This window comes from Desmodus rotundus, chromosome 4 (genome assembly GCF_022682495.2).
Source record: "Desmodus rotundus isolate HL8 chromosome 4, HLdesRot8A.1, whole genome shotgun sequence".
Classification (NCBI taxonomy): domain Eukaryota; kingdom Metazoa; phylum Chordata; class Mammalia; order Chiroptera; family Phyllostomidae; genus Desmodus; species Desmodus rotundus.
This window is the reverse complement of record NC_071390.1, coordinates 13,594,185-13,616,336: the sequence shown is the minus strand read 5'-3', so window position 1 is coordinate 13,616,336 and position 22,152 is coordinate 13,594,185. Positions and strand designations below refer to the sequence as shown.

At 45.3% G+C, this 22,152-nt stretch overlaps 2 protein-coding genes across 2 annotated transcripts in view; one reads left to right on the top strand and one right to left on the bottom strand.

Annotated features, from left to right (window-relative positions):
• Positions 1 to 3,629: 3,629 nt before the first annotated feature.
• Positions 3,630 to 21,197, top strand: TECTB (tectorin beta). The gene is made up of 11 exons (XM_024555624.4): positions 3,630 to 3,736; positions 3,896 to 4,058; positions 4,737 to 4,927; positions 6,280 to 6,422; positions 6,528 to 6,600; positions 13,003 to 13,106; positions 13,246 to 13,329; positions 17,205 to 17,367; positions 18,727 to 18,799; positions 19,871 to 19,903; positions 21,075 to 21,197. The coding sequence occupies exons 2-11, from the start codon at positions 3,983 to 3,985 to the stop codon at positions 21,122 to 21,124; spliced, it is 990 nt and encodes a 329-aa protein (XP_024411392.2). The 5' UTR covers positions 3,630 to 3,736; positions 3,896 to 3,982; the 3' UTR covers positions 21,125 to 21,197.
• Positions 20,648 to 22,152, bottom strand: part of LOC112300447 (guanylate cyclase 2G) — a 44,002-nt gene continuing 42,497 nt past the window's right edge. The window contains exon 22 of the mRNA XM_045191673.2: positions 20,648 to 21,209. The gene's annotated coding sequence lies outside the window, so the exon portion shown is untranslated. The remainder of the gene's footprint in view (positions 21,210 to 22,152) is intronic.

The window sequence follows — 22,152 nt, the reverse complement described above, 5'->3', positions numbered from 1 at the left end:
TGGCCCAAGTACATTTTGTCCCATTCTGTTTCTTATGCAAATGAAACATCTAGAAACCAGCCTGCCACAAAAGTTGACTCTGCTTCCCGACTTCATTCAACTTGCCCTTGAAAGGAGTATCATGTACCTGATTGTTAGCTGGGTCCCCACTCCAAGAAATTGTAGGCGAGATTTTATCATTATCAGGCTTCTCTAGAAATCAAAAGCACCTGTTCTTTGTTAAGGTGGGCTTCTAAAGGGAGGAATATTCCCATTAGAAAACACCCAGAGTTCATACGGGAACACTACTGACATGTCCAGCCCAACGATACTACCGCAAATGAGTAAAATTTAAGCACCTGTATTTTGTACTTCTCTGCGCCGGGCAATGTGTTAAGTAATTTGCATGTATTATTTCATTGGGTTCTTGCAACAGCATAGGAGGTAGGAAGCCTATTTTATAGATATGCAAACTAAAGGCTTGGAAAGGTCAAGTTACTTGCTCAAGATCACACAATTGGAAATGCGACAGTGCCGTGACTTCTTACCTCCAGAACCCATGCTCTTAGTTACATATGCCATAATTCAGCACTGATGACAATAATGTATATTATCTAGCAGTGACCCATTCTTAACGGGCGACCCTCTTTGGATTTCCCAAGCAGAACTAAGCACAAAAATGAAACTCTTCCCTGATGCCCTGCCCTATAGAGGGAAAAAGGCCATGTCTATGCAAACCGATGTATCGTAGGCTCCTCCTTATCCACAGCTTCACTTTCCAAGGTTTCAGTTACCCACAGTCAACCACATTCTTAAAAGATTAAATGGAAAACTCCAAAAATAAACAACTCCCCTGCTTTTAAATTTCATGCCGTTCTGAGTAGCATGATAAAACCTTGTGCCATCCCACTCCATCCCGCCATCGACATACACCATCCCTTTATCCAGCGTATCATCCACACTGTATTCCCTACCCACCCATTAGTTACTTGGTAGCTGTCTCAGTCATCAGACTGAGTGTCACCATATTACAGTCCTTGTGTTCCGTTAATCCTTATTTTACTTAGCAGCGGTCCCAAAGCATAGGGATAGTGATGCTGGCAATTTACATGTGCTAAAGAGAAGCTATAAAGTGCTTACTTTAAGTGGAAAGGCATGAAAGCATAAGAAAAAAACATAGTATGTATTGTATAGTGTTCAGTATTAATTGTGGTTTTGGTCATTTACTGAGGATCTAGGCACCTATCCCCTGAAGATACGGGGGTGCTGCTGTATATTTAATATTCTGAGTAACACTATGTCACAGGAATTATTTTATCCTTTCAGGAGAGGAGAAAATTAAGGCTCAGAGAATCTCGGTAATTGGCCCAAGAACACACAGCTAGGAAGTGGGAGAGTTTGGCTTTTGATCCCAAGTGGACCACAGGGTCTATCTGCCCAGACTGACCCTAAACTGCCTCACAGCATCTTGCAGGAGCCCGTCTGATATTTCCAATGGGAGACAGGAAAGGCCTTTGTTTTCACTGCAACCCTTCCCATGAGTGAACTCTGCCATTCTAGGTCAGAGGCAAGTTGGTTCTGTTGACCTGCCTAGGCCAAGGCTGGTGGGAAAGGACATACTGAAGATGTGTGAAAAGAATCTTGAAATTGAAACAAGTATGCCAACATACACAGAAGAATGATACTGAATTATCAGTGATGAATAATCATTTATGTCACATCAGAGGGGCCATTCATTCCCTGTGCAACTAAGCTGTATTAGGCTGCTCTGATTTGGCTTACTTGTTACGTCCTCTGTCAATCATGTCGATTCCCCCTTCTTCCCTCCTCTCCATCCCATGTTGTCAGTACAGACTTCCACCACTCTGTGCATCCCCCGCCCACCCACCCAGTCCCTAGGTCCACTGACTTGCCTGTGTCTTTCCAGAGCCTAGTCCAGTGCTGGTGTACTGTAAGGGCTCAATAAGTGTTTTTAACAATGGAGGGAGGAAGAAATTCAGAGTTAGTGCTAAGCCCTAAAAAAGAGAAACTTAGAGAATTTACACAGACTTTTCTGCTCCATAAGTAATGCCTGTAATGAACTATAGAGACCAGTATAAATTTCTGGTGTTTTCAGGCCACACTAAATTCGATCTTAGGCAACAAAATAACGTGTTCCCTCCTCCTCTCTTCTACACTTTATTTGGTCTTTATCCATAAAATACATTACTTGCATGTCTGTTATACAATATAGATGTATCTCACGTTACGTAAATCTACAATGGGACATTTTGTTGCACTTTCCTCTGAGGGACAGAAAAACAACTCACACACAAGTACATGTTGCTGGAAATTGTTAGTTCTCTGTTCATGCAATCTATTTATTTACCTAGTACTTTACAGTTTACAGGAGCCTCTCATCATTGCTCTGTGTCCTCCGTTTACTGAGAAGGAAACTGAGTCACAGAAATTATTAGTCGCTTGCCATGCGGCTATTTCCTCAACCCTCAGGCACCATTATGGTAAGACGTACCATCAATTGAACCATAGTTGTTGAGCGAATAAAGAAACTCTACCTTATTCCTTATGCATATTGCTTATAAGACACATTCCAATGTTTCTGAGACATTAAATTACGTGGGCTTGGAGGGAAGGACATGCACCCTAAAATAAAGGAAATACAAGAAGCAAAACAATGACTTAACTCAGTCTTTTAACTCTGAGTCATGGTGCAGAGATAATCTCAATTCTTGGCTACATTATAAAGCCCTGCAGGGCAGGGCACTTGTCTGCACTTTTCACAGCTGTCTCTCAAAAGGCTGAATGTAGTGGCTTCTGTACAATATACTCGGTCGATTGATTCACAAAAAAAACTGAAAACTGTTTCCTCTGAAAACAAAAATCAGAAACAAACCCTGATTTTTTATTTTTAAATTTGTGGGTGCTAAAAATTCCCAGGCACTATATTTGGAAAGCCCCCAGGAGCAACATTTGATCTGTTGTTTTTTTCGTGGACCGTGTTTGGTAACTAAGAATTGGTCATGAGATTTCCTTTCAAAGCTCCTTCTTCCAGAGCATGGCTCTGGGGGGGTCTAACAAAAGTTTAGAAGCCTAGAGGTCAACAATCAAAAATTATATTTTAGGATGAAGCTCTAGAGGAACTTCAAGAAGAAACTCTAGATTTTCAGTCTTTATTTAAAAACGCTAGAGGAAAGAACTTTAACATGTTTGCATTCATACAAACAGCTTATTTTTTTTTATTTGTCAGGTGTAACTGCTGAACTTGAGTCTTCTTACCTTCAAAGGTTAGATAGCTTACATATAAAAATAAAAATTTTTTAAAAAGCAAAGAAAGCAAGACATAGAGAAAGAAAGCTGTCACCTGGAACTGTTCAGAAATTAAGTTGCCTCCAATCAGTTATTTTCTTGTACAAGGGAGGGAAAAATTCAACTTCTTATTCCAATCCTGGTTGAAGTGGTTAAAAAAAAGTTTGTCCAACCCTGTGAAGTAAAAGAAATTAGACTCAAGTGGCCGTAACTGAGCTTCCCGTTGGATTATTGTGCAAGGTCCCCTTTATTTCCCCCGCAGTGGATAATGCGTGTTCTTTGTGATTTATCTGGAGCTGGTTTCTTTTACACCTGCAGCCTATATAAAGTCGAGCTGGGACTGGGGCTGGAAAGTTGGGCAGCATCTGGGAGACAGCATCCACAGTCCGGACAGAATGAAACAGTCGGGAACATGAGCAGCTAGCTCTGTGTGCTATCGACGCTGCCAGTGGTATGAGTCTTGCTTTTTGCCTCTGAGTGCAGACCAGGAACCTTTAGAAAGAGGAGGTGGACGGCAGTCCAGACCTCCTTTGAAAATCGCCCCCGAGACTGTGTGTGCTGCTTTGTTTTCACCCTTGATTCTAATTTCTTGCTTCTGTTTCCGACCTAGAATGATCGAGGCTCGGGCCTGGGCAGGACCGTGAGCATCTGGCCAGCTTGGTTTGGCCCCCTGGCAGAGACCAGGTTCTGAGAAGCAATGGTGATGAGGGCCTTTGTCCTGCTGGCCGTCTTTGTGGAAGCCTCTGCGAAATCATGCACTCCGAATAAAGCAGGTACGCCCCGGTGCTGGTCCGTTTTCCTGGAAAGTTTCCTGAAGGCTCAGAGCTCTGTGCGCATAGTGTTATGAAAATGCAGTAATATAGCCAAGTAGAGGCACTTAAGCCCTGGTATACCAATCAGAGTTTGCCCACAGGCAGTAAAAATGTACTGGATAAAATTAGAGAAGGCTAGATAGATGGATTAATAGACAGAGATAAAACCTCCACATTTTTTTCTATTTTCTACTTGACTGTTAAATTTCTGTCTTGTGCCATGAATGACTGTGTCACATAAATAGACATTTAAAAAAATAAATGGACTTTTTAAGTTTTGTGTTTATTTTCATGGGTTTTTTAAATTTTTTATGTACATGACTTATCTATATCTCCAATCAATCCAATCTGGTTTCACAGATATATTCCTTGAAATCGATGAAAATTTAAAAGTGGACCAATTATGCACACGCATTGAGTATAATGCAGATATCACACAGCTGTAGCAAAAACTATAAAAGTGGAACTTTGATGACTGAAGTTTGGGGGAAACTTTTAGCACACCCCATGAAGAATAGCAGGGAAAGCGTTTTTAACCGAGTGTTTTGCATGTTCAGGTAGAGCTAGGACCCTCTGTTATTTATGTAGATTAACAGGATCACCATGTCTGATTTCCAACCACGTGTATCCCTTTTTCAGATGTCATCCTTGTGTTTTGTTATCCCAAAACCATCATCACCAAAATCCCCGAGTGTCCCTACGGGTGGGAAGTACACCAGCTGGCGCTCGGTGGGGTGTGCTACAATGGGGTCCATGAAGGAGGTTACTACCAATTTGTGATCCCAGATTTGTCACCTAAAAACAAGTCCTACTGTGGAACCCAATCTGAGGTGAGTTCGGGACACACAACGGGGAACCACTAGGATGAGACAACTGGGCCCAAGGATATGATGTCTGCTGTCTGCCTTTAAAAGAATCTAGAATTCACCAATTTCCTTTTAAGAGTCAATCTTATTTCTTGGGATGTTAGTGTTATTTAAATTCTTCTCTTCTGCCTAGTTTAAGTGACTCTTTGCATTTGAATTTTATTCTATTATTTTTTGTTGCTAGAGCCAGCTAGGCCGCCTTCTGTGAGTAGAACAACATACCTTTCCCACCTCTGCTGTGCTTTGAGTTCTGAGCATGTACTCACAGGCTGCCACCCTTCCTGGGGTAGATGGGTGGCACCTCCTCTGCCCGAGACTTTGAAGTGGTGATAAAGCGCATTTGGGGGGGGGGGCATTTTACAGGAGTAACCAAAGTACAACACAATTATTAATTAGGCCTTATGAAACACCCAGGAAAGGTCATCAGAATGAAGAGGAACCAGAGACAACCTCTTGCCCATACCCTGTGTGACAGAAGAGAAATCTGACACCTTCCAATAAAGTCACCAGTTGGGGGCCACAGATCCAGTAGGTATATAGTCATGGTCAGGAAGGGAGGCTGTCCTGCAGCTGACGTCCACCATGCCCACTGCCTTGGCTACAGAAGATTGTATAGAAATTAGGTCTCAGGAAATGGGAGCTATCTACTCTTCTGAAAGACCGCATAGATATTCAGTGATTAAGTGGAAAGGGTCGTGGGCATGATTAACAAAAACATCACGTCTTTGAGTATCTCAGAAGAGTGAACTAGAAATTATCTGTGTGGTCTTAGGCAGGTCATTTCTTAAGTGGATGCTCAAGATTTCTCCAGACTCTAACACTCTGTGATTTCAGTGTTCAACAAGTCAGAGGCAAGAGTCTCAGAAACAGTGCTTATGATTATAAGAATAGAGCAATGGAGTAGGCATTACTGTTCTAGAAATGGGAGATTTCTAGAAATCACCCTAAATGGGTGAAGGTGTTCATGTAAGGTGACTTGGACAGGGGAAATGAGTGAGAAGTCAGTGTTGGGAAATAAATAGTCCAGAGCCAGTTCTCCTTGGTCGGAAGCCCAGAAGGTATATGGGTTTCTTTTAGGCATACAACATTCAACTTAGATTATTTTAAACAATTGTAGTTGAACAGGCTCAAGAACTCTTTATAAAAATAATCAGCCCACCCAGACCCCCCCAAAAAGTGGATACTACTCTCAACAGCAGACGTTCATGTCTCCCCCTGGGGCTTTTTTTCTGAGCCATCTTCAATCGCTTTTCCCAGAATCTTCCTTCTCATCACGGGGCACAGGTCCACCCTAACTGCCATCTTCCTTTCCCCAGTACAAGCCCCCCATCTACCACTTCTACAGCCACATTGTTTCCAATGACAGCACCGTGATTGTGAAGAACCAGCCTGTGAACTACTCCTTCTCCTGCACCTACCACTCCACCTACTTGGTGAACCAGGCTGCCTTTGACCAGAGGTAAGTTGCTCGGAGAGTGGAGGGCTGACTGCCTTGTGTGTGTTCTGCAGTCCCTGTCAATCAGGCATGTTTCAGTCCTTATGCAAAATTCTCTCCCCTTTTCAGAGTGGCCACTGTTCATGTGAAGAACGGGAGCATGGGCACATTTGAAAGCCAATTGTCTCTCAACTTCTACACTGTAAGTGGCCTCCAGGTTCCCATCACTGCCCTGTGGCGTCTCCAAGAGGTGATGGGATGCTTCCTCGGGATTTGCTCTTCTCTAAGCTCTGTGCAGAGCTCTGTTCTTGAATTCAAGCTGAGGTGGAAGTTCTGGTCTAGCTTTAACCCTCTTTAAAGGCTGAATGCAGCAGAAAGGCAGATTCGTAGACTTGATAGAAGCACTGAAAGGTACTGCAGAAAAAAGAGATCAACCTTCTCGTTTCATAGATGAGAAAACTGAGGCAAGAGAAATCCTGTGAGTTGCCAAGGGTCAATAGACAGTAAGACAGACAATGTCTAATTCAACTGATCAAGATTAATTTCCACTATAGCTCACTCTAGAAGTTTATATATACATAGGATGTAGCTTGTGTTAAAATATTTGCACAGAGTAGTGAGCTTCCTACTTGGGACAGAGCTAAGGAAAGAGGTTGGGGTTGGCCTCGGCCCCTAGTTCTTTGGTCTCTGAAGCCCTCCACTTAATGGGCTTCCGCGTTGTCTCATTTGAGCACGCTGCCTGTGTTCACATCAAAGTTAAAGGCACATTTTTGTCTCTCTCAAAATAAAGTTCCCCAGAGAAACTAAATATGCAGCCCAGCTGCCCTCCTGTTTAAAAGGGTGCTTTTAAAAATTATTATTATATTATTATTATTTGCTTCCTACAAAGTTTTCCATGTTGGCTCCTATTTTTGTTTAATTTTATTTTCTTCCCATCACCATTTATCCCTGCTCTACCCCCTTTCACCTCTACCCACCCACTCTCCCCTGCAATCACCACACTGCTGTCTGCGTTCATGAGTTCTTTCTCTCTCTTTTTTCTTTTTCACTCAATCTTTCCACCCTCCCTGCTGTCCCCTCCCCAGAGCTGTCAGCCTGCTCTCCATCTATGAGTCTGTCTCTATTTTGCTCGTTAGTTCAGTTTGTTCATTAGATTGCACATATGAGTGAAATCATATGCTATTTGTCTTTCTCTGAGTGCCTTATTTCCCTTAGTGTACTGCTCTCCAGGTCCATCTATGCTGTTACAAAGGGCAAACTTTTCATCATTTTTACAGCCGAGTAGTATTCCATTGTGTAAGTGCACCGTAGCTGTTTACCCACTCATCTACTGATGGGCACTTGGGTTCATTCCAAATCTCGGCTCTGGTGAACACCAAGGGGCACTTTGTTTTTCACAGCTACAGCTGTCAGTGAAGAGAAACGCAGTGACAATAGCCCCACAGCCCAGAGGAAAACACAGGCAGAAATAGAAACCTTTCCAGTAGAGCTAGAAGACATACTTAGAGGCCATCATGTTCAACCCATTCATTTCCCAAAGCAAACAACTCTATTACCTGGAACCCCACTGACCTTGAATGCTTTGAACTTGCTTTACTGACTCCCTGGAAGCTATTAACCCTGCTGAACTCGGAACTAGAAGAGACCCTAGTTCATTTTACAGATGAGGATCTGAGGCCCCGAAGGAGGAAGTCACCCGCCCCTGATACCACAGGTAGTCAGAGAGGTGCCCAGTCTGGGACACAGGCCCCCGGACCCTGCTCTCTGAGGCAGACCTATTAAGAAGGGATGAAGCCAAAGTTTCCAAACCCCCCACTTGCATAGGCCTCTTTCAAAGCTTGTGTCTAATTTTTGTATTGAAAATTTTGCTCTTTTAATTAAGAGGACCCTCCAAATTACTGTATTTTGCTGTGTATAATGCACACTTTTTGCCCAAATTTTTGAGGGAAAAATAAAGATGCACATTATACATGGGTATTACCTGAAATACCTTGTATCTGTTCTTGTGTTTTGTAATTATTTGCTACACAAAGTTTCTTGTACCATAATATATTCAAAAATAAATGCTAAAATCCTTTATAATACAGAAACCAAGTATCTAAATATAAATAAATAGATCATTGAATTAAAAAATTAAAACAAAAGGTTTTTTTTCCTGAGGGTTTGGGTCAAAATCATGGGTGTGCATTATATATGGCAAAATACGGTAAATAAGCTTCCAGGTCCCACAAAACCTAGCTGTGCCCCTGACCACACACACCAGTGGTTGAGTCCTCAAAAAAAGGACCCCCAAATAGCCCCCAGACCTGTGATCAGGAAGGTTAATACCGTTCCAAGGGTCGGGGCGAGGAGAGGAGGCCAAAACCACCGGAGTAACTGATGAAGACAGTCCTGAGAGAAAAATAGGCTTCACACATTGGCAACAGTGTCACAGAATGTCCTAATGACAGTCTGTCTTTACAGCTGAGTCCCTGTCTGGAAGTGCATGATTATTACTTTAACCAGATAAAATGACAGATAGTAGCCTATGATGATCTTATAGCAGTTGGAATCAGAAAGGCACCAGGATTGTCGAAAATCATCATCTACCATCAGCCATGGTGGGCCAAGTTTCAGCCATAAATATCAAACTTTAAAAACAGAAAGAGTCTATTCTTTTGTAAGAGAAAAAAAAAAGTAAGAGGCACATCCTCAGCAGCACCCAGGCCATCCTCTGGGCGGGATAGACAGACTTCACAGGGTGCCTCCTTGAATTGTTCTGGAAATGAGGCTAAGACCTCCTCTGGGACCCACCAAGACCTTTACAGGACAGGTTCAGCAAAAAAGGGGGTTCTGATATTACAATCGAACTTTTTGTGATGAAAATTCCCACCACGGGCTCCACTTCCTATGCCTGACCCATGTGGTTGGTACTTTTCTTCCCCTCCCTTCTTCCGCTTTGAGGGCATTCTTGTGTGTTTCTGAAGCAACAGCTGCTCCCTGCATATATTTCCATCAAATTACCAGCGACAGAGCTGTGCCCTAGATTGCACAATGGAATCAATGCTCTGCTAATTGCTGAGGATTCTGAGAACACCGAATGCTGGGCTCCATAACCACCACTTCTACTCACCATGCTTCCTCTCTTCTCTTCCCACCCCCGTCCCCACTCCTGCCAATGGCCCATAACTGGTCTTCTTGGCAAAAAGTTATTTTGACTCCCAATTCTAGTAAGGAACGTAGTCAGCTTGCAGATGTAACCTAGCGCTGTGGTTAAGAAAATAGGCCTGGGCACCGTACCATTGGTTTGAAAGCGTGGTTCTACCCTTTACTAGTTGTGTAACCTTGGGCAAGTTAGTTAACCTCTCTGGGCTTCCACCTATGTATTTGTTAAATTGGGGTAATAATAGCATTTACCCATAGGTTTGTTATGAGGATTAAATGAAATTATCCTTATGAAGCACTTACCAGAGTGCTCGGCACAAGTTAAGTGCCTGTAAAAATAGCCATTCTCGTGATTTTAGCCTTTGACCCCATTTAAGGCGGAAACTGAGAGCTTCCAGAACAAGCTTTGTTACTTTTATAGGGTTGAACATCAATGTCAGTGTAGGACTAGGGTGACATTCAACTGAAATGGTACTGACCATTCCTCTTAGGCAGAGAGAAATGAAAAGGTTTGGGATGCAACAAGTACAAACAACAGAGGCCCAAATCATAGGCTTCCAGAGTCAAAATGCATTGCAGAGGTGATCCACCTTGACTTTCCACACAAAGTCCAAAAGCCTTCTGCAAGGTTGCCGAGCTGCGCTCCCTACCTCTTCCAAAGGCAAGTTGGGCCTTCCCATCTTAGATCAGTGCACGCCATAGGACACCCTGAACCCCGGCTTATTGGTCTCGGTTCTGTCTTCTGGAATAATGCTGTGTACTGATGGTGCTGATGGTCCTTCAACTCTCTCGAGATTGTCTTTCCCCAGCTAAACATCTTCCCACCGCTGATGGTCCATTCATCATCTAGTCACTCTGAGTGTGGCCTACTTGAGTGGCCTTATTAAAAAGCAGAGCCCAGCATTGAAATGTTATATTCTAGAGCTTGTCAGACCAATGCAGGGCACAATGAGTCAGAGGTCATCTTCAAGGTTCTAGAAAATTCTAGGAACATGTTCCAGGGTAAGTTTAGCTTCGGGCAGTCTTCTTTCGCAACTCTCAGATCTTGCCCACACGCACTGCTGCTAACCCACATGTGCCCATCCTCACTGTCACCAGCTAGTTGTGATTCAATCTTTGGTCAAGCGATGGGCCTGACGGCAGGATTTTCCAAGGTGCTCTTCCATCCAGTTCAACGAATGAGTAGCTTACGTGGTGTTTCTGTTTCCTGGGATGCCAAAACAAACTCTGCTTCTACTGTAGGGTGAAGCTACCTGGAAACAGGTCCCTATGTTTCATCTTATAAAGAAAGCAGGGGTGGGGGGCAGTGTATCACGCTGGACATTGCCTTAGCTATAGGGTGAGAAGTGAAGAAACTGACCACTTAAAGCGTTTTGTTTCAGAAATGGCATCAACACTGTAGAGTAGATTCTGTTCTCCACTTTGAAACAATCCGGCAGCTTCCTCCGGGAGCAGAGGCATTATTCCACTCTCCCAATAGTCTGCCGGCTGCTTCCTGGGCGATGGAGTTGGGAGAAGTCCCTCTGACTGAACTGGGGAATAAGCATGGTCCCTGGCTCCATTTCACATTTGGAAATGGCCTCTTGAAGTATGACAAGTCTCAGAAAATAACAAAAAATAAATAAACACTACTGTTAACCCATCCCTTCAATGTGCATATTGAGCTAGTAAATGACTTGTGATTAAGGACGTTCTTGTTTAATTACTGCAACCATGTAAATGGTGGAGGAGACTGACCTGTCGGAAGAAAACATAAGATTTCTAGGTGACTTGAGCCCAGGAGCCCTGGACAGACTTCAGTAAAATAATGTAAGAGTTTCCAGAAGACAATTCTGAGGCCTCTCAGCAAGTTCCCTGGACTTGAGCCACAGGGGGTTAAAGTCCATTTGAACTAGATATCCTTGCTGCCACTGTTTGCCTATTGCAGATCTGCAAAGATGCAAGTCCATGAACCTCAAATTTTAACTAGGGTCCTGGCTTAAGCTTTATGCTTCTATTACACAAAATCACCATCAGAAAAAGATTTCTGCAAGGTAAGTGAAGGCAAAGGTCATTCCCATTTTGAAGATAGGGGCATTGAGGCCCAAAAGGCTGATTTGCCTGTAGCGTGTCCCAAGATAGCGGGGGGAGCTGGAAATCAGCCCAGGATCCTTGTCCTTCTGTCATGATGCTTTTGTCCCTGGAAGCCAAACTCGGACAGTAGTTACAGGTTGTTACTAGAGTGGTTGATCCCAGGAGTCAAAGAATGGAGAAATCAGCCTCGTTTGGGTAAGTCAACCAGAAACACTGCTATTTATTCCTAGTGACTCACCCAGAACTACCTGATGGAGATGACCATTGAAGACCACACACGCCAGGCCCATGACCAAAGGGTGCTGCTTCTGTATTCAAGTCATGGCCATGACTCCCTGTTGCACTTAGAGTTGAAGCCACAGTTTCCACTGGATCTGTCTCCGTAGCCTCTGGATCACCTGCATCTCCTGACCCCACGCATTTCTACCTTCCCTCCCACATCTCCCCTTTGCTCACGCACAGTGGCTTCCTTGTTGTCCTGTCGGCCACACTCTCACCCCCAGGGCCTTTGTCTTGGCTGAAACACCCTTGTTGGATGCCTGTGTGCACTACAGAGGAGCTTGTTTGTATCAGTACTTAGCCTGGAAGAACAGGCTCCATCACCTTCCCCAAACCTTGGGTTCAAATGTCACATCTTCAGTGAGGCTTCCCCAACTACTCTATTTACAGTTGCAGCTCACCCCTCCTTGCACTCTCAATCCACCTTACCCTGCTCAAATTTTCTATAGTTTTTCTATCTTTTGTGCTATCGTCTATTCTAGAATATGAAGCTTACTTCCCTCTTATCTCTGTCTGTCTCCCCTGCTAGAATGTTGGGTGGTTGGAGACAGAGATCTGTGCTTTTCACCCAATAATCTCTATAGACAAAACATTTCTGCTGGGCTATAGAGACTAGCCCAGTAGAGAGAGCAGTGCCCGACACACAGTAGGTGATCTATGAGTTGCTGTTGTTAACTGTGCTGGGAGTCAGATCATAAACCTTCCAGCCCAGGCTGGGATCAGCTCAGGCAGCAGAGGAACAAGTGCAAAGCAGTGTTGCATGTGTGTGGTCCCTGTGCCCACAGGCAATTCAGTAACACACAGTGCGTCAGCGTTCCTGGACTCCACTCTTTTTTCCATCAGACGAGTCTTGTTCCTCTTTGGCTCAGCTGAGACATACAGTATGTGTCTCATTGTGACCTGCAAATCCAGACATGTGATGTCCTTATCCCTCCTAGGATGGTACCAGTGTCCTAGGAGGTACAGCTTCTCTGGTCCTGAGGGCTTCTCACTGTGGTCTCATGTACCTGTGCCCTTTGGGTTGATCTCCACCCCCACCCCACCCCAATTCATTTGCTCCTGCTCAGTCTGAGAGGTCATAATGCCCAGTGTCAATTTCCTTCCAAAGAACGCCAAGTTCTCCATTAAGAAAGAAGCCCCCTTTGTCCTGGAGACACACGAAATCGGTTCAGATCTGTTTGCAGGAGTAGAAGCCAAAGGGTTAAGCATTAGGTAAGTACATTTCCTCCATGTTTATATTTTTAAAGAGAAAGAAAAGTTAAAAAGACTGGCCAAGAGACTTTTCAATCACCAAACGTCTTGAGGCATACAACTCTCTGGCTCAAAGCAATGTCCTTGATTTCATTTCCAGGTTCAAAGTGGTTTTGAATAGCTGCTGGGCCACACCCTCAGCTGATTTCATGTATCCCTTGCAGTGGCAGCTGATCAACAAGGGGTAAGTACTGCTCTCTGGCCTGAGCGGGGTGGCCAGGTAGATCCTGGGCTCCCCTGGCTTGGCAAAGCTGGAGACAGAGGGGCAGAGCCTCTTGTAGTTAATCAGTCACATCCTCTGTGCTTCCTGGCTGAGTCCTGGTACTAGCAAACATTTCTGTAGTCCTTTCTGGTTCCAGGTACTGCTCTGAGGGCTGGGTCATATATTAACTCTTTTGCCTTACAACAGGTAGGTATCGTTTCTACCAACCCCATTTCCCAGAGAAGAAAACTGAGGCACAAGAGGGGTTAAGTCATGTCACCTAGTTCTCATGTGGGGAGGGGGAGTGTGTTCAAATCCGATCTGCCTGAGACCAGGACCCTGGCAGGGACTAAATTAGATAATCCGTGTAAAAAGCTCAGCACAGTGTACCTAGTCAGTATCCAGTTGATTTAAATAATGTCATTGTTTTTTATTATTAATTCAGTAGATGATGAAGAGCTCTTACCATTTGTAAGTAGAAAACCGAAGCACTGGAATTGCACAATGGAAAGACAGTTCTGGAAGTCATACACAGGATGGTTTAGAGACAGTACGCAGGAGGGGAAAGACCAGGTTAGAGGCAGCGGCAGCTACTGAACCAAACGTGACAATACCTGAACTGAGGTGCAGCCGGTGAATGGACAGGTCACCCAAGGGAGGGAGAAATGGTCAAAATTTAGCCACCCATTGGACATGTTGAGCAGAGATATGTGGATAGGACAAGAACTCTGAGGAAGGTGTGACAAAGATGGCTTTGTATTGAGTCCATGATTGAGAAGGTGAAGAATGGTGTATTGTTGGTGGCTGGGGATTAGGGCCTTCTGAATAAGGGACTCTGGATTCTCCTTGAACACAAGGATGACATGTTAAGCTAGAGATGACAACTGTCCAGAAACACAATTGTAACTTTGCAAAACAGAGGCGAGGTCCACCTCGAGATGCGGGTGTCATCCACACGATGACCAGTAAACACAGCCGAGGCCATTCCCCAAACCCAAGCAGACCACTGTGCCCTTGCTCTTTCCAGAACCCATCGGTAATACTTGAGTAAACACTGGGGCCAGGGACAAAAGTGATTAGATAACAAAGGCCGAGGCACTTTGGACTTTTAACTATTTATTTTTATTTAACACACACTTGTAAAGCACTTACAACATACCAGACATCGCTCTAGCTGGGTGCTTTACAAATATTAAGTTATTTACATTTCTTTAAACCTCTATGAAATAAGTCCTGTAATAACCTCTATTTTATGGAGGAGAACGCTGAGGTACAGGCAGGTTTTGAAACTCGCCCTAAATCTAGAGCTTGGAGGAAAACAGATCTAGGGCCCAAGGTCAGGCAGCATGATCTCCTGGGTGGCGTGACTAGGACAGGCCAGCAGAGCCACCTCTGAGCAACCTGGCAAAGCTTTCTGCAAAGAAGGGAGCTTAGTTTGGGAGCTTACTTCTCATCTGTCATTGAGTGATTCATTTAGGTTCTGTTGATATGGGATGAAATGACCTCAGGGAGATGCTGAAATAAATCATCGACCTACCAGGACCTGAAATTACCACCAGGTATTGGGAACTTCTCTCAGACAACAGCCACATGGGCAAAGGCTTCTACCTGCAGATAGTTCTGGGGCTGTTGCTCATATGATACACCTGACAGATGTATCATATAAAAGAAAAAGGAATGCTTGTGGCATTAGGGTCATCTATACAAGTGCCCCACAAACTCAAGGGTGCACAGAAATTACTGAGGGTGTCTGTCTCACATGCAGAAGGTCCCTGGGTGAACCCGAGGAATCTGCACTTAAGCACAGCCCTATGGAAGGAGTCCTGAGCTATTTCTATTGCCAGCCTAGTTGAAATGGCCCTTAAGGTCAGGGCTACATGGACAAAGACCCATGCTAAGGTCGAGAACAAGGAAGTCCACTTCCACAACGTGCCAGATGCTTTTGGGTCACACTGGGCCCTTTTGGAGGAAAACCCAGCTTTCAAGAGTGCCTGGAAAGGTCAGAATAGATATATTATCAGGCAGTTTGATCCTGTGGGGATGGAGACGCCTGTGGCAATGGTGCAAAAGCCTCCCCATGGGCATTCCACCATCCAGAGATGTCTGTCGCAGAGGGGCAGGTGCCACAGCCATTGCTGAGCGGCAGCAGTGCCAAGGCATCTCGTCCTGCCCATGACTTGCCTCCTCCCCACACCTGACAAAGCTCTGCTTACACTGTTTTCCACTGCCTGACACCATGCCGTGGGCACTCCAGCTTCAAGGAGCTATTTTAAGAACTCACGTCTTGAGTTTGTACAAGAATCTCAGGTTTTTTGACCAAACGATCCTCCAAGAGTCTTGTTTCACAGCTCTGAAAATGCCCCAGCCCGGTCCCTGCTCAGAGGCCACCACACACAGAGGCCAGCTTTGGCCCTGGTCCCCGATACAAGGCGCAGCGTTTACTCCTTGTTTCACTCGCTCACTGTCAGGGTTAACACTCCTTCTATCCCGTCTCTAGTTTGGCCCCTGATGTCTGGTTCTGATACAGGGGGTTGGGGAGGGGACATCGTGAAGCCTCTCTGGGGTGGCTGCACTGCTTTCTGGTGCATGTGGAGTTGGACTGATAATAGTGTCAGAGACACACTCCAGGAGGCACATTAACTTTGGGGCCCACTGCAGTACCGTCCAGGGGTCTTAAGCTTTTGAACCCATAGAAGTTTTCCACAGAGGACAGATCCTGGGGCTCCCGTCGCCTGCAGAAAATGAACACCCATACTGCTGTGGACCTCACTGTACATTCCCAAGTACAAGTGTGTCTCCTCCCAACACCAGGCTGAATGTCTGTCCCTTAAATAGAGGATCAGCCTGTGTTTGGCAAATGGGAAAGTATTTTGCTTAAACCACAGTTTCTCGATCCTGACAGCATTGACATTTTGGGCTGGGTTGTTCTTTGTTGTGTGTGTGTTGGCGGGGGTGGGGGGGTGGTCGGTCCTGGGCATGGCACGATGTTGTACTGCTTCCCTGGTCTCTACCCAGTGGATGCCAGTTACACCTTCCCCAAGTCATGATAACCGCACTGCCAAATGTCCCCTGGGAGGCAAATGGCCCCCAGCGAGAACAAATGGCTTCCACAAATGCCCATCTGTGTCATTATTTTTCTCCTTTATTGCAACTGTTACATTTGGGACTTACACATAAAGGTACAGAGAAGAAAATAAAACTGGCCGTAATTCCACCACTCCACAATAGCCAGGGCTAACATTTAGACTCTCTCCTTGCAGTCATTTGTTTCTGCTCCCATCTTACGAACGTGACCACATTTGTACAAAGGTAATTATAGGGTAGATACAGAATTTAAATAGTATAACGTAAATTCAGATGCCCAGTGGCAAAAACCTCACCATACACACAGAGAAGCGTGTCGGGCGTGACTTGGACTGAGGTGACTATGGCAGCACTTTGGGAGATGCTGCACCAGCCCCATTGTCTTTATTGTGTACACATCCTGGCTGTCTGTACATATCCCCGTCCTCTGGGGGGCTTTATCTCAGAGAGGTTACTCCCTTGAGACAGACGTGTCATGCCTTACCAGGTGTATGACTTCTCATAAGTCTCTCCCCTCACCCCTCCCTATCCCCTGACTATGGAATGGGGATGGCCACACCCATCTCTCAGCTCCTCAACTTGACCGCATAGTCGTGAGGCTAAGCGAGATGCTGCCAGGCAAGGTGCTTGGGAAGGATAACGTGCTGTGTAAAAGCCCAGGGGAGTGTCGTTGGTGGGCTTGAACGTGACTGAGAAGCTGTGGCTGGCTTTCGTGAGTAACATTTTCTCTCTTCTCTCCCTCTCCCCCGCACCCTGGCCCCCATGTGCTTCAGCTGCCCCACAGATGAAACAGTCTTTGTGCATGAGAATGGGAAAGATCACAGGGCGACCTTCCAATTCAATGCTTTCCGGTTCCAGAACATCCCCAAACTCTCCAAGGTTTGGTTACACTGCGAGACGTTCATCTGTGACAGCGAGAAGCTCTCCTGCCCGGTGGTGAGCACCTCTCCCCAGAACGAGACTGTTACCCGAGGGGAGGGGAGGGCAGGGGAGGGGGGCTGGTATTTGAGAAGCTGTATTTTTAGCTGGGGTATGGTAACCAGACCGGGGTAGGGGAGTGCCGAGGACATTCTGAAGGAAAGGACATTGAATATGGGGCAGACATTCTGGGCCCTGTCCACCCTGCCACCAAGCGACAGTCTGGCACATGTCACTTGACCTCTGGAACCTTGTTTTCTCATCTGTAAAGGTAGAGTGGTGACAAGTAATGGTGGCCCTTTCCTTTCCAGAGAGCAAGGTAAGTCAAATGAAAGCGATACCAGACATGGAAATGCTTTGAAAAAGTTAAAAAGCACAAGGGAAATTTAAAATCTCAGTGGTAGCAATGGGTTCTGGATGGAAGTCAAAATGTGGGTATTTTTAGCTCTTGATTGGCCAGTTTCCCCTCCTCCCCACTGCCTCCCCAGGGAAGTTTCAGCGCCATCAATCAACAGGTGTAGCAGACTTAGGTGAAAGACAGTTTTCCATCACGACCTGATGTGACCCTGGCCCTCTGAGCAATGGTTCTAAAATGGGGTCCATGGCAGCTTCAGGGTCACCTAGAGACTTGTTAGGGATGCAAATTCTCAGGCCCCCCTAAACCACCCAATTCAGAAACTCAGTGTGGGCCCCACAATCTGTACTTTCACAAGTCCTTCGGGTGATTCTGAATCATGCTCAAGTTTGAGAACCTCTGCCTTCGAGAGCCTAAAAGTGTTAAATCCCGAACACTTACCTCCTTAGGTCTATTGGGCCTAAGAAGCTCGGTGAGGAAAGACCCTCACATCGCCCACAGTAACCAACAGACACAAGATTGTAATCTCTAGTTCCATTGATTCATTTGGCCAGAAAATGGTCACTTCAGAGCACCAATAGAGAAAGAGAAGGGAGCAAGAAACATTTAATAGTCGACAAAAGGATAATTATTGGCACGACACTTGAAAAAGGAAAGAAAACAAACCAGATGACACTTCAGATCGCTGTGGTGAGAGTAACTGTAGGGAAAAGCCTTATTTCTTGTTTTAAAAAAATCATCATGCCCTCCCACACCCAGTGACTTCTCCCAGTAGGATTTCCTGCAGCGTGAACAGTTGATAAAGTAAAGCTCTCCTCCTTTCTCAAGTTAAAGAAGGGATGAAAAATGTCTCCCTAGGTTATTAAAAAATATAAGGTAATTGGTATCTCTTAGCTGGGGAATTTTGATGCTACCAACTTTGTGACTGTTTTTTTAATGTCTTGTCTTTGTTTTCCCTCCTGTGTTCCTGTCTCATCCCGCCTCCCACCCTCCTCTCACCTCTGCTCCTCCTGGGTCTGCAGACTTGCGACAAACGCAAGCGCCTCCTCCGGGACCAGACAGGGGGCGTCCTCGTGGTGGAGCTCTCCCTCCGCAGTAAGCGTCTGTTTCCCCACGTGGCTGCGTCCACACTGGGCTGCGTCCACAGGCACAGATGGTTGGAGCATTTTAACTGAATTGCCAAACCAGCTGTGCCCGTAGACACAACCTTCCTCTGCATCCTGAATCTTCTTAATTAACCAGGGGGTGGGTAGCTCATGCCAAACCAAGGAGTTAAAGTCAATCAGCTACCTGGAAAAGCTCCACCTGTGGCATGAATTCCACTTCCCACCCCACCCCCAAGGAATTAGGATACGCCAAGCTTTCAGATACAGCATGCAGTCAACAATCATAACAGAAAATGAAACCTACTGGGACCACCCAGTGCACGTCAACAAAATTTTATTGAGCAGCCAGAACTGGGCCTAACTTGAGCACTAGAGCTTCAGAAATAGGGGAGCCCACCCCCTCCCACCAAGGACTTTGTCTTAAAGAACATATCATCTTGCATGGGGAGAGATGCTAAATGCTAAGGGAAAGGGAGATACTATCAATGGCGGTGGGGGAGGGGCCCATGGGAGTGTATGACAAGGGATTCCACCTAATCCAGGGCTTAGGGGAGACCTCTGAAGGTCACCAAACTGCAGCTGTGAGTTGGGGGATATGGCAGTGATCTAGGCTGCCACGGATTTTGTACAGCCTGCAGGCTAAGAACCTTTTTATGTGGTTGAAAAAAGAATACTATTTCATGACAGAAGAATTATATGAAGTTCACATTTCAGTGCCTGCAAAGAAAGTTTCTCTGAACACAGCCACACCTGTTCATATAGGTGTTGTCTCCAGCTGCTTTCATGCTACGTCAGATGCAATAAGGACCATCTGGCCCGCAAAGCTGAAAATATGTACTATCTGGCCCTTTCCAGAAAGTTCACCAACCCCTGAGGAGAAAATGGCGTGAGATGAAGCCTTTGTAAACCCCACTATAAACTCTGTTCTAAAGGCAGTGGGGAGCCTGTCGGTTTAATCGGGGAGGATACAGTCAGGTTTGTGTTTTAGAAATATAGCTCTGGGACTTCTTCCGTGATCTTTTCTCAAACCTTCCACACTCTCTCTCTTTACTCACTACAGGTAGGGGATTCTGGAGTCTCTACAGCTTCTCAGGTAAGGAAAAGAAGCACCTCTGAGAAATGGCAATGAGCAATGCTTTTAACACAGATGTGTGTTTTAAAAGCAGCTTTCCTTTGGCCCCAGCAAATCCTGTAAGAATTGAAAATTACTCTTTCAAGCACACCTGAGTGGGCGGAGGGGGATGGAGGTAGAGCAGTCTCTCTCCAGCCAGCCCCTGAGCTCTGAAGTGGGGGAGGGACCGGGGTAAATCACAGGAAGCAGAACTGAATCCTGAGACTCCCCAAGTCTCGGTAAAGATATCACCAGGTGGCTTTTCTTGGTTCCTGCATTTAAGAGAATGGACCAGTGGTTTTCAATGATCTGTTCACTGAACAAATATTTGAGTTCCTGCTATGACTCTGTCCCTCATTAACAGGGTGACATTGGGAAATGACCTCACCCTTGTAGTCCCCAGTTTCCTGTATGAAATAGTCTAGTAATTGCCACTATCACACATGGCTGTTGTTTGGATTAAATATTACAGCTAAGGGCACCAAACAAGGCCCAGCACACAGGAAACATCAGGAATGATCAGCCCTAATTACTATAACACCGGATCAGGTGCTAGTCTAGGCTGTATAGTTATTATGGTAAGGCTGGCAAAGGCCCCTGCCCTGCCTGACATGTTGAGCTGGGGGAGGGAGAGAAATGATTGAGCAGCCAGGGAAGCCTCTCAGAGGAAGAAACATGTCAGCTACGGCCCAAGATCTCAGCTGAATGATGAGAAGGAGGCAACTATGCAGGCAGCCAGGGTAAGACACTTTTATTTATTAATACACTCACAGATGTAGACTTTGCTCCTGCAATTACAGGGAATCACATCAACCAACTTCTTAAGACTCTAATCCCAGATTCTCAGTTTTAAAAAGAGGTTCTACAGCTTAAGCCCTACAGTGCAATACACCATCACTGTATTATCAAAGTTCGGATTCCCATCTGTCAGAGGTCCACATCCTAAGTTCATCAGTGCGATCCTTTGTACTGATGAAAGGGAGCTGCAGAACCCCAAAGGATGGACAAAAGCGACTTATTATAAAATGGGTAGGATTTATGAAAAGCTACTTCACACCCCTAGGCTGGCTCTTTAGTTAAGACGCTTGTTGAGTAGTCCTTGACCTTTGCAGAGCTGTTTCTGAGCCTGTGGCCTTCTTTGTCTGGTTCACAGATGTTTTCTACCACCTCATCGTGATGCTGGGGATTTGCGCCGTCTTGTAGGAGGAGCTAGCCAGGCAGGCGGCGGGTGGCTCCTGCATCCAAGGTCACCCCTGATGATGACAAACTCACATGGTTTTCTTTTGTGCTGCCAAAAAGAACAGACAGAAGACCGTATTGTTGGGGAACAGACAATAGCGCTTTGCCAAATGTGTGTTCCAATGATTTTTGTGAATTTCAGTGATTGTTTTTCTTTGGTGCCCTACTTTCTCTTGTTACTTCCTGCGGCTCTTCGCTCCTCCTGTGACTGGCAGGGGAGTCTTCAATCCCTAAACTCAAGTCAGGGCTGTGGTGGACTCTTTGAAAGCGAATTTTAAAAGACTAGCACAGCCAACCAAGTGCAGCTGAGCATTTTGAGGAGAATGTAGGGCAGGGCCACAAAGTCAGTGCGGAGTACAGAATGCACAGGAATAGCCAGCTTCCCCGAAGGGGCTTTTGTCATTGATGCTGTCGATTCTAATCTGAGGATCAGAGCTGAGCCTCGGGGGTTCCAAGCTTTTGAAGGATGGTATGTGGTGGTGAATCAGAGTGTAACAGTTTTTGCTCAAATCCGAATAATATAAAGGGATGCAATTCTTGAGATCCCCAAGAGTGCTAACCTAATTAATTTTATAATGGGGTTTCTTAAATAGGCGTAAACATTTCATAAGTATAAACTTCATTTTTATTGCTGATATATAGTTCTAAAATCAAAAGAGAGTAACAAATTCAACAGGAATAAAACGACCCAAGGATAAAACTCACATCGACATTAATTTAACATAATGTGGCATTTGCTAAATGGAGCTGCTGCTTCCAACAGGAGCACAGAGTGACAGTGTGACGGGTCCTATCACAGGCCTTGTGATGTCAATGCTCTTTTCTTGTCTTCTCTTTTCTCTCCTAAGAAATCCTCATTTGTACAGAGTGGTCTGACCTCATTTAGCCTCTCCTTCTGCATTCCAACCCGTATCTGTTTTGTCTCAGCAACTTATGATCATTAGCATAAAACCAACCAAAAAATGAGAAACACAGATGCAAATATGACCAAT